The sequence below is a fragment of the Pleurodeles waltl genome, chromosome 4_2 (assembly GCF_031143425.1).
Source record: "Pleurodeles waltl isolate 20211129_DDA chromosome 4_2, aPleWal1.hap1.20221129, whole genome shotgun sequence".
Taxonomy (NCBI): domain Eukaryota; kingdom Metazoa; phylum Chordata; class Amphibia; order Caudata; family Salamandridae; genus Pleurodeles; species Pleurodeles waltl.
Window position 1 is genome coordinate 333927219 of NC_090443.1, and position 13127 is coordinate 333940345.

General features: G+C 43.3%; 1 protein-coding gene across 1 annotated transcript in view; it reads right to left on the bottom strand.

Annotated features, from left to right (window-relative positions):
• The window catches only part of TMPRSS6 (transmembrane serine protease 6), a 172840-nt gene that overhangs the window by 64381 nt on the left and 95332 nt on the right, over positions 1–13127 (bottom strand). Inside the window, exon 10 of the mRNA XM_069231360.1 lies at positions 602–711. Coding sequence (XP_069087461.1) covers positions 602–711 — 110 coding nt within the window. The remainder of the gene's footprint in view (positions 1–601; positions 712–13127) is intronic.

A 13127-nucleotide genomic window follows, 5' to 3' on the forward strand; every position in this document is an offset into this window, starting at 1 on the left:
ATAGATCTGAACTCCACCTCTACACAATCTGACGGCTTCCTTCCTGCCTTTAACTCCAGGAGGAAATTATTACGCACCTCTTCAAGCAGCGCCATGTCCATGTTACACTCACCAATGTCTGATGCCTGTTGAACTGCGCTAGACTTACACACATGTGAAATCCGCAATTTATGTGCATTGTTCCATTGCTTCGTAATTCGGTTCACCCTCGGTAAATCCTCTTGCATACACACATCCACAGAGCTTAATTGCAAAAACAAATGTTTTTCTTAAGAGCCTGCCACCAGTGCTGCCAAGACTGACCAGCATTGATTACATCTCATGCAAGACTGGCCAGCATTTATTTCACTTCATGCCTCATTTTCCACCACACTATATTTACTTCCTTTCTATCTACTCAATTATTCCATGTTGTTTTTCCAATCTTTATTTCTCCCTTGCCCTTCTCTGACTTACTCTCGGTTAAAGTCTGATGATATAAAATAAGGTCCAGTATCCAAAAATAGTGCTGGTGCCTACCACCTGCAACATCAGCACACATAAAGCACTGATGTATTTGTATAGGATAAGCCGGGAGAGAGAGGTGTGGTGGTGAATTTACCTCCGGTTCTGAATCAGCCACTGACCCTGGGTGCAAGGCTTGTCATTATTCCGTCGCTCCAGCCAGTAAGCATCAAACCACAGGACCACACCATAGTCGAGGGAGGGAACCTGGTAGGGTGACAGAAATAAGGATGGGAGATTTGAGACATCTCAACTGAGGGGCCCAGCCAGACCTTATAGTGAAAGAGACAGTGAAAAAGACAGACACCAAGGGTTAAGTAGAGACTCCTCTGTGACCCTCACTGCTCTCCATGGCGTTCAAATCCAATCCAGCCAAAAATGCCAGATTGGTAGAGCATCCTCACTAGAGATCTTTGGCAGCCTACAACACATGATATGTTTGAGGATAACAGATGACTAAGGGCCTGATTTAGAACTTGGCGGATGGAATACTCCATCACAAACGTGAAGGATATCCTGTCAACCGTATCACGATCTCCACTGATCTAATGGGATCATAATATGGCGGCAGGATATCCGTCACATTAGTGATGGAGTATTCCCCTCTGCCAAGTTCTAAGTCAGCCCTAAGTCTTTCATCTTTCGGAGCTAAGTAACATAAGCAGTTTACTACTTAAACTCCAGGGAATGTCTAAGCCTGTGATGCTATGTAAAGTGTCAAGGAAAATAATATTTTGAGTAAGATCAGCTCTTAATTGTGCATATTGTGCGTACCATCACATTCTTTTCCTGGATGCAAACCTCAGGCTGAAACAAATCAGTCATCATAAGCATTGTTGACTGATAGTAATATGAAGATAGCAAATATTTTCTAACACCGTCTGTTAGCAATAAAGATCTCAGGATGAATAGTTATTACCGGAGGTCTGCACTTGTGAAAGTCCTGAAGTGGTCAGAACTTGACAACTCAGGAAGTATTGTGGAGTGGGATGTTGTGACTCTTACTTCCATCTTGATCATGACCTCGACCTGCAATAAAGCTGAGGCGTGTTAACAATAGTGACAATTGTCAAAGTAGAAAAGTTCAATCTGTTCTAAAATTAATGAGTTTAAATCAGAGGGTGGCAGAGGTGTGGAAAATGCTGTGTTTCTGCTGGTGGAGCTGGTGCTGGCTCCGCTGGCAGAATCCCTTGACCCTGTGGTCCATCAACCGCAGGACTGCACGGTCACAATGGAGGTTGCCCTGGCTCCATTTAGGCCTTAGTGATTGTCAGTGGATTTCAGTGTCTGGGAATGTCAAGTGAGGCATAGCAGCACCGGGCTGGGAACAGAAACTATGGCCTGATTCAAAGGGAGAAAGCATCTTGCATTTCAGAGCCAAGGTCCTATTTCGCTTTTCTGACACAAACTCTCACTTTAGATTTTTTTTTCTTAAAAACATAAAGAATGTGGAACTGGGCCAAAAACCATGGAGGCTAAATGAATTTCTTCTGTGTCTTAGGTTCATCTACCGCACCAGTTGATTCACTGATGGCATAAAGCAGGCAGGGGATTTCTCTATACAACGGGCTGACTGCCCATCTATAAGTGACCCCTTAAATGTTTTCGAACATGTTTTATGGAACTACGGGGCATATTGACAAGCCCGATAGGGTCACCTGAGCGTCACTTTTGTGATGCTCCGGTGGCACTGTGCATTACTCATATTTACAAGGCAGCACTAAGCCACTTTCTGTGGCCTAACACCGCCTTGTAATTATGTCCCCCTGACGCACTTTTCTGCGTCAGAGGGGCGTTCAATGGGTGTTGCTGTGGGCGTTCCACTGTAACACCCATTGCTTTTGACGCTGCTCAAGAGTTACAAGACTCTGTGAATCTGTGGCACCGCGAAAAACTAACACCATCCCACGGGTGGCATTATTATGGCGCAATGAGGAGAAATACTTTTATTCCTCCTTGTTTTTTGCTTTTTATATGTGTGCTGCATTCTGTAGCACACATAGAAAGCACAAAACCGCCATGAACTATTATTGTTCATGTGCAGGAAGGTGTCCCTTCCTGCACATAAACAATCATTCAAGGTGCCAAATCGCCATTGTAGATTGTTTAAGTGCAGGAAAGGATACCTTCCTGCACATAAACAATCAATCCCCTCAACGCAGACACTCTTGCACTATGGTGCAAGGATGCCTATATTGGCAGGTAAATTTAGCACTGGCGCAGGGGGAAATGCATGGGTGCGCCGTATTCTTGTAAATACGGAGCTCCCTGCATTAAAAACTGGCACAGTGCAGCGATGCTGATTTTGGCGCAGCACCATGCTGCGTCAGTTTCTCGTAAATCTTGCCCACAAGTTTCGGGCTACATGACTTTCAAATAAAATGTTTCAAACGTTTTGCCTTACGTCATAGTTGCCAATTCAATAATTACGCTAACCTTCCTGCTCGCAGGAAGCGTACAGTCTTGCACAATTAGTTAGCAGGAGGAAAGTTCAGTACGATTACGAACATCCATCTGAGCCATAAATGATATGATGTGTGAATACGAAAACATATCAGACGTCCATTCTTAGTAAAAAAAAGTCGTAAATAAAAATAAAAATAAACTATTTACAGGTCATTTTAAACCTTCGCTGCAGCTACCCAAGCTGAGAGACCATCAGGCGTCATTTCTTACCCCATTGTGTATACCTTTTTTTGCTTTTTCTTTCGCCCAGTAAAATATACCATAATAACACGTTTGAAGAAAAAGTGAAGGGCTATAATTTAGGTTGTCTTAAATAAAGAGCGATTTTAACCATTCAAACCCTTTTTTCACAAAGCCTCTCGGTCTCTCTAAAACTGTCTCTTTCTATCCGTAACAGAAGTCCCTGGGAAACTGCATACGATCTGAGAGATTGAGAAGGCCTATATGTCTGTATTTTCATTAACAAAAGGGATGCAAGACATATTAAACGCCGCTCTCTATACATAGGGAGACAGTCTTACGTCTAAGATACCAAGAAAAAAGGAAACTACTAGGTACAATCCGTGAATGGGGCTTTCTAAACAGAGGGATGTCTAGCTCGCATCCAATAATCCGCGCAGTTCCTAGTACAGAACCTCGGGGCACACTGCGGCCAATTCACAAAAGAAAAGCAATATAAAACAGATATTTACTCCTGTACGATTACTCTCAATGACTTTTATACGGTTCTCCAAGAATTGCAGGCGTACACTATAGCATTCCTTGTTTTCCAGAGCGCCCATGTGTAACATTTCTGGAAAATTCTGCATTTGGAAAACTGAAGCACATACACATAACGACATTAAAAACTGTTCTGTGGGTGAAATGTTTTCTCCTCTGGAGGAAACACTTAACACACCCCACTTAGGGATTCATTTACAAGGTTTTTGCTCCACTGTTGTGTCATTTTGTTTGATGCAGCAAAGGTGCTAAGCAGTGCTTTACACTGCTCCAGATTTTCAAAGCCTTGCATCGCATTATACCTACACCGGGTATAATATATGCAAGGTAGGCGTTCCCTGGCGAAAAGCCATGCAGAACTGATGCAGTGAAATTTACTGCATTTTACTGCGTCATTCTGTGACTTCACTGCGTCATAATTTTAACGCCTGCTCAGAACAGGTGTTAAAATAACACAGGCCTTTTGTCTATGGGATCCTTCCTCACATTGCTGGAGTAGCATTATTTTTTGTTGCTAATCCAGCAATGCATCAGTTTAGCACCACAGATGAATCAGAATTTCTGACACATCTGTGAAAATGTGCGCCATGGAGCTCTGTATAGTAAATACAGCTCATCCGTGGCATAGTTCGGGAATCATTGGAAACTGCCAAGAAATCTGACCCATCGGTCCGATGCATCAGTTACTTGAAAATGAGGCCCCAAATGTGCCACAAACGTCTAGAGCGAACCCTTAACATACAGGTGCCAAACGCTGAACATCGGTCAAAGGCTGACACTAAGCAAATTCATCACTCTCTTTGCAGCTTTCAATGCTACACCATCAGAATATACTATTTAGATGTTGTTCCATGATGTTCTCCGGTTGCCACAGTATCTTTACATTTTTTCGTTCATGTATAAGTATATTGACCTTTCTGAAACAGATCATAAAACTCCAGGGGTTGAGAAGGAATACATAAGATTGTCAACTCAATAACTCATTAACAAACTAACTAAATAAATACATAAGCTAGAAGTAGAGGATCAGATGATGATATCAAACTTCAGACACAAACTACTAGTGACAGCAAATCTATCACTGATATGCTCCAATAAACCACTTAAGTGAATAGTAACACACTGCACTCTCCACAGAACGTAGAATGGAAACTGTCAGAGGGTATTGGGGATTTTGTACTAATTACCTTTGAGATGAGTACAGTAGCCTGAGAATATAAGATGTGTGTCCTTTTATGTGAGTATGTAACAGTGTACTCCATCCATTCTATGCAGTGGATATTCCAGGATTTGAGCACCAACAACAGGCCTGAGAACTATGAAGATGGTGGCTGGTAATCAGGGTTGATCGACAACCAAAAGAACACAGTAATAGTTGCACCTCCACGTAAAGCCTAAGTTGGAAGGGCCTGTCAGGTACTGGCCGCCGATGGCGCTGTATCACTTTGGTACATGAAATACGCAAAAGGTGATGGGAGGAATGCTTGCAATTAGTCTAACCACTGCAATCACTCAGGGTAGCATCCAATTCCATCATTCAGTCTTGACCCTGCTCCTCATGGGAACAGTCCAGCCAAAACTGGCAGGCCAAATCCTCCCTGAACCGGAACATATGCAACCCGCCCGATTGCTAGTGGTAAACAAATTGTAGGCATTACTTCAACTACCTTTTGTGTGCTTTGTATCACTTTGGTACACGGCTGATGCTGGGAAGAATGAACAAAGGGAACAATGGGATCTGACCAGAGAAGAGTAAGATCGGACCTTGGGGATTGGGTGGGTAAGAGGTGCTGTTGTGAAGTTATTTTAGAATCTTTTTATGGGCATATTATTTTAGCCATAGGCCAGCAGCTTCTGCCCTTTGGCCTAGAAAACAATTCATTTTATTATTTTAGTAGAAGCCCCATTTTGAGGTCATGTTTGTATTACTTTATCTGTTATGGTTTTAGCCTAGAAACTGTTTCTGTTTCTTAACACATCGTCACTCTGTGCTTGCTCAAGGCTGTACACAATTATGTTGTCGGTAAAAAGCAGAACATCACATTCCCTGTTGTTTCATGGAAACATATGAATTCTTATTCTAGGGCAGTATTCTCAGAACACCAGAAGTTTTACTGTAAAAATACTTCTCTGCCCCCTATATGTGAGAGAGAAATGCCAGCCAGAAGTTGCCACCGTATGCTGTTTGCTCATTGCAGCTGTCTGCTGAGACTAAACATCTTTTCTGCCTACATGGGAGAAGATTCTCAGTAGGCCAACAGCCCTCTTTTTACAGATCTCCCTGAGTATCTCTGTCTCCTTATGTGCAAAAGGCACCCCAGTACTAAATACAGAGATGTCCGTGGTATTGAGCGTATCCTCCTCAGCTGCAAAGGTAGCACATATTTAAGACTGTAGCATGTTCAAGCTTGAACCTTCAAAGATTAATCCCCAATTGGTGTCCTTATCTCTGAACAAGTGCATTCGACATGGTGAACCCACAACAGGTGGTAATCACAGTACACATGAGCCCCCCTTCACTAATCATTTATTAACCCCTTCTGTGCCCAGGACGTAATGGTTACATCCTGAGGCACAGTGCTTTTTTAAGGCCTTTTCTGCCCCCCCCTGGGGGCAGAAACCTCTAGGCACCAGGGATAATTTTTTTGGTTGTTTTGTTTTAGTTTTCTTTTTTATTTTAGAGGTGGGGAGTGACCCCTTAGGCAAGGGTCGCTCCCATTGGGGGGCAAATTATATTTAGGCCATTTCTGCCCCCTTTGGGGACAGATTGGCCTATTTTTATGAGGCCAATCTGCCCCCAAGGGGGACAGAAACCACTAGACACCAGGGAGTTTTTTTTTTTTTGTGAATTTCACATAAGGGGAGCGACCCCTTAGGCAAGGGTCGTTCCCCTGGGGGGCAAATTTATTTTAGGCCATTTCTGCCCCCTTGGGGGGCATATCAGCCTATTTTAATTAGGCCGATCTGCCCCCAAGGGGGGCAGAAACCACTAGGCACAGGGGATTTTGTTGTTGTTGTTGTTTTACAGATGGGGAGCGACCCCTTAGGCAAAGGTTGCTCCAGTGGTGGGGCAAATTGTATTTAGGCCAATTTTGGCCGCTTTTGGGGCAAATCGGCTGATTTTAGGTCAATCTGCCCCTAATGGGGGCAGAAACAACTAGGCACCGTGGATCTTTTTTTTTGCGCCAATGTCACGCAGGGGCGACCCCGTAGGCAAGGGTCGCTCCCCGGGGGGTTGGAGGGGCACATTTATTTTAGGACATTTCAGCCCCCCTGGGGCCGGCTGAGCTAGAGGCCAAAATCCACAGGTTGTCACTTTGCAAAAAACACCTCTGTTTTCTGTGAAAAAATGTGAAGTGTCCACGTTGTGTTTTGGGCCATTTCCTTTCGTGGGCGCTAGGCCTACCCACACAAGTGAGGTACAATTTTTATCAGGAGACTTGGGGGAACGCTGGGTGGAAGGAAATTTGTGGCTCCTCTCAGATTCCAGAACTTTCTGTCACCGAAATGAGAGGAAAAAGTGTTTTTTTGGTCAAATAGTGAGGTTTGCAAAGGATTCTGGGTAACATAACCTGGTCAGATCCCCACAAGTCACCCCACCTTGGATTCCCCTAGGTGTCTAGTTTTCAAAAATGCGCTGGTTTGCTAGGTTTCCCTAGGTGCCGGCTGAGCTAGAGGGCAAAATCCACAGGTAGGCACTTTGTAAAAAACACCTCTGTTTTTTGTGAAAAAAATTGATGTATCCATGTTGTGTTTTGGGCCATTACCTTTCGTGGGCGCTAGGCCTACCCACACAAGTGAGGTACCATTTCTATCGGGAGACTTGGGGGAACGCTGGGTGGAAGGAAATTTGTGGCTCCTCTCAGATTCCAGAACTTTCTGTCACCGAAATGAGAGGAAAAAGTGTTTTTTGGGTCAAATTTTGAGGTTTGCAAAGGATTCAATATTTTTCTTTTTCAGTTGTTATTTTCTGTAGGAAAACCTTGTAGGATCTACACAAATTACCCCTTGCTGAATTCAGAATTTTGTCTACTTTTCACAAATGTTTAGGTGTCTGGGATCCAGCATTGGTTTCATGCCCATTTCTGTCACTGACTGGAAGGAGGCTGAAAGCACAAAAAATCGTAAGAATGGGGTATGTCCCAGTAAAATGCCAAATTTGTGTTGAAAAATTGGGTTTTCTGATTCAAGTCTGCCTGTTCCTGAAAGCTGGGAAGCTGGTGATTTTAGCACCGCAAACCCTTTGTTGATGCCATTTTTCAGGCAAAAAACCACAAGCCTTCTTCTGCAGCCACTTTTTCCCATTTGTTTTAAAAAAAAACGAAATTTTCACTGTATTTTGGCTAATTTCTTGGCCTCCTTCAGGGGAACCAACAAAGTCTGGGTACCTCTAGAATCCCTAGGATGTTGGAAAAAAAGGACGCAAATTTGGCTTGGCTAGCTTATGTGGACAAAAGGTTATGAGGGCCTAAGCACAAACTGACCCAAATAGCAAAAAAAAGGCCTGGCACAGGAGGGGGAAAACGCCTGGCAGCGAAGGGGTTGAATAGATCAGGAAAACATACAGAACTCATTAGCCATTGTGGATAATGGGATTAACACCTTCTCTGACCGTATACACATTCTTAACCACATAATTTCTTTTGCAATTGACATTATGCAAACTGGGGTGTCATCCTTATGACATGGACAGAATCAACTTAGGTCCGTTATGCAATTGGGTTGGACACTATAGACATTGAGAAGTGATCGTGTTCCATGGCAGTATGTTAGAGCAAAAGACCTATTTGCCGCATTTAATTTGACGCAACAGCAACAAATAATGGCTCAGGAAGAAGCAACTTATGTTATGTGGAACATCGAAAAGTTAGAAAAGTTGGCTTTAACTGTGGCGGAAATTCCATCTGCAGTATACTTAATTCATGGGGTAATTAATCTGCTATTTGAAAATTACAGTTCACTTCTTGCTTGAAACACATTCTAATAGGCAAACATGAAAGGCTAGGAGATAACTGCTTTCATGAGGTGTGGGAGTTACCCTTCTCATACAAATGTTTCAATGGCATGAAAGAGGTCTTTCTTAGCGGGAGCAAATGCGAGACTTCTGTAAAACCGTTTAATGGTTTGTAAACAGCTGTTCTTGCACAGAGTATGTAACGCTTCTAAGAGTTCCTGTTCTCTTGATTCGTCCAGCATTCCAGGTGCTCTTAAATGGAAGTTATGTACTTCTAAACAGTGAGGGCTGTTGTGGAATGCGCGCTGGAATTGCCTATGTAGTTTCGGTCTCCAAAATATTTACTTGTTGTGGTGATGTGCTGTTTCACCCCGACGCAACAGAATTAGGTAGCAGACATTTGGCCTCATATTGCTACTTCTAATGTAAATTTTGACAAGCTAAGTAGACTAAAAGCTCTATTGTTTCAGAAACATTTAGCGCTGACATCTGCCTGCAAGACCTATGTACTCAAAGTAGCGGGGTCACATGCAGAGATACAGTCCCTTTTAAATACAAACTTTCCGAGACACTTCGGTGAACTCGTGGGATAAATATTCAACACGTCCAATAGTGCCCGGATTGTAAATTTTTTTAAGGCTATTTGTTCTGGGTTTGTGAGTACCATTTCATTCATAATTGGTATATACCTTCAGCCATGCACTCAATATTTTCAGACATTTTTGAGGGATTCCCAATTACTTTGGCCTTAACAGGTGGCTTTTTGCTGTTGCTATTTTTTATTTGCAATGGCTGCCCCATCACAGCAAGGAGGACTGATAGTGCTTCCACCAGCGCAACTGTGTCCTGAAAGCATGATGCAATATTTCAGAGCACCACCCCATGAAGAATTGGAATGAAACTGGTCTTTATCATTTAGACCAGTCCTGGACTATGTGCAGTCCATGTTTCATTGCCTTTGGTGCCTTTTTGAATGTGCACTGTAATTGTGTCTTTCTACACTGTGTGTACTTTCATTGGACACTAATCTGTTGCTGTTCTCACTGAGGGCTTCATTACCAGATATGTGCGTTGAGGGTACGTTTGCTACGGGAAGTCTCCTAGGAGCTGTCTTTTGTGGATCAAGTGGCTCTTGGTATTTTAACATCTAGTACTACACAGAATGGTGCCGCCTTGGCAGGAGCTGAGGTTTTGGAATGAGAGTGCTCTTTGGTTTTCCTTGGCACCGATTTGGTAACATTATTACCTTCCGAAGTGGGATCGTTCCTTGATTCAATTGTCATGGATATAATTGGCGATTTTCAAAATTACTCTGACTTTTGAATTAATGTTGACATTCAGCTTTTTCACAAGATTTGTATATTCTACATTGACCATTTTTATTGGGTCTGTTTCAGTGTGCTCTGTTAGTCAACTTGGACATTTATTTACATATTTAGTTTCATTTTATCTTAGTTAATTTAGTCTGACGTCTATCCTTTGAACCAACAATGGTAGGTGTTGTGAGGTTATTTTATCATCATTTTATGGGCATGTTATTTTAGCCAGATGCCTGCAGCTTGTGCCCTTTAGCCTAGAAAACAATTCAGTTTATTATTTTAGCAGAAGCCTCATTTTGTGGTGGTATTGTTATTCTTTTATCTATTATGGTTTTAGCCTAGAAATTGTTTTTTGTTTCTTAGCACAACATCTTCACTCTGTTCTTGCTCAAGGCTGTACACAATAATGTTGTCTGTACAAAGCAGAACATCACATCCTCTCTTGTGTCATGAAACATAAGTATTCTTATGTTAGAGCAGTATTCTCAGAACATCAAATGTTTCATTGTATTAACACCTCTTTGCCCCCTATACGTTAGAGGTAAATTCCATCCAGAAGTAACCACTGCATTTTGTTGCCTCATTGCAGCTGTTTGCTGAGACCAAACATTTTTTCCACCTACATGGGAGAAGACTCTCGGTAGACCAACAGCCCTCTTTGGGACAGCCATTTTCAGGTATGGGGGATGGTGTCTGCCCAGGGGTACTAAAGGACGGATTAGGGCTAACATTGCTGTGCTCTAGTATCGAACCTTAGTGGTGAAGGTAGGAATTCTAAACCCTAGCACTGTGACATTACAGTGGGACTTTTCTTATGTTTCACTTTTTTGCCACCATTCTGCTATTATCATGTTTCATTATGTTAATCATTGCAGTACATGCATTTTTATCTAGGATGTAGTTGAGTCAGTAAAATTCCTGGAACCAAGCCCTTTTGCTGCTTGTCTATGCATGTGTAGGAGGAATGTAACTGAGAGAAAAGGGTGTGGTCTGTTTCACTGCAATTTCCCTGGGAAATGAGAGTGTCATGAGCACGGCTGCCACAAATTACCTCTACACTTGGGTACTGGTGAGGTACTGCTAGCTTGCCAAAAGGGTTAGGTCAACAGTTGTCACATGTTGTGGAACTGGACTCAGCTCCCCACTATCGGGTGCTGCCACCATCCAATCCAGCAGTCTCATTGTTATAATGAGAACCAACACAACAGTGCATGCCAGGATGAGATGAAAGCATAAACTCCCAGGCAAGGAAAGTTGTAGTTTCTAACAAAGCAAGTGATACCTAGTAGCTGTTATTGAAGCCCATTGTCTCATTTTTGTGAGTCAGAGTGTACACATCAAACAAGAACCACAATGCAATGTGTCAGTGTTTGGTAGGTCATAGAAGCAATGGGACATGAGGTAGGCCCAAGGAGCTCATCACAAAATGATATAAAACCCCACACGCATATTATGAGAGGGTGTTCTTTACACATGTATATGTTCCAAATGTCATTCAACAACAGACACAGACACATTCTGATATTCTCCAGACATAGACCCCTAGAGGAAGCCCTTCCCACACAAGCACTAAAAGAAGTAAATCACACTCTGATATAATCAAGAAACCAACCATTAGTGGGAGGTCATCTTACCCTTATTTTCTGTTTATCTCCACTTTAATCAAGGTTGAGACTGAGACACGTATTGTTATGATTTGTATGTCACATGCTGTTGACACTGTATTGTAATTTATATTGTGCTTTGTATACCTCCTAAGCCTAAAGCAATATCCTGGTATGGAGACTACTCTTTTGGTGGTCTGGGACAATGTCTTGAGAAGTGTAGATGAGGGCCACAGTGTAATTTGGGTTCTACTGGACCTTTCTATTACATTTAGCTAAATGGCTTGTTCTTTCTTGATTAATTTAGATCATATCTACAGACAGCTTTTAACTTTCTGCTGTCGGAAGACCTTTTGTGGGCCATACCAAAACTTACTGTCTGCTTTAATCTAGCCTATAGCTTACCAGCGTTTTTTGTCACTCTCAGTTGCTTACTTCTTATTCAATGGCTTTCCTTTCTCTTCCTGCATTTGTTCCTCCCCTGGAGCATTGCTTCTTTACCCTCCTTTAGCCTGGATGACTTGAATAGTTCCACTGTTCACGTTCAGGAAGCTACATTTTTTACCTCTTTCTGCAATCCAGTAATTGGAATGCATGGGTTTTCTTGTTCCTAACTTGTGGGCTGCTTCCCATGCAAATATCAGCCTGCCCTGGCTCAGTGTTGCTCCTTCCTCCTCCTCATGCATGTTGATTTCCCTTCTCTGTTTCATCTTCTTACATTCTTTTGTGCTAAAACTTCTTCATTGCTCACACCGCCTCATTCCCTGTTGCTCCCCCCAGGCTTCTTCCACAAGCTCCTCTATTGCTCCCCTGCCCAACCCATAACGTTCAACAGCAGCAATTTGCAATTTTGTTCCTCTTTTTGCTAAACTGAATCGGCAAAGTTAATTGGCATAGTCAACAGGTCTGTTGAAGCGGAAGTCTATTGACTTTGTCAGTCCCTCTCAGTAACAATCGTGGTTCAGTTGAAGGACACAATAAAAGCTAGGTTAGTTTGCCTTCAAGAGTCTCTATCTCAGGTGGTGTTCCACAGAACATCTCCCTCCTTATCGAAGACATTGGCCCTCATTATGAATCTGGTGGTCCATGGACCGCCAGACTCACAGTGGCGGGCGGACCGCCGCAGTAGTGGCGGTCCGCCCACCCTATTATGACTGTGGCGAAAACGTCACAGTGGAAACTTCATCACCACCAGGCTCCCATCACCAGGAAGCCTGGCGGTGGCGGTGTTTCAGATCCAACAGGATTATGAGTCCCATTCCGCCAGCCTTTTCCTGGCGGTTTACACTGCCAGGGAAAGGTTAGCAGAATGGGTGACTCGGGGCCCCCCTGGGGGCCACTGCACTGCCCATGCACTTAGCATGGGCAGTGCAGGGGCCCCCATGCACAGCCCCGTCGTGCATTTCACTGCCCGAATTACGGGCAGTGAAATGCGCGAAGAGTGCTGCTGCACATGCCGCACTGCCACATTGGCGCCAGCTCCATTTGGAGCCGGCGTCAATGTAAAGGCCCTGTTTCCCGCTGAGCCGGCGGATGGAAACACTGTTTCCACCCGCCAAC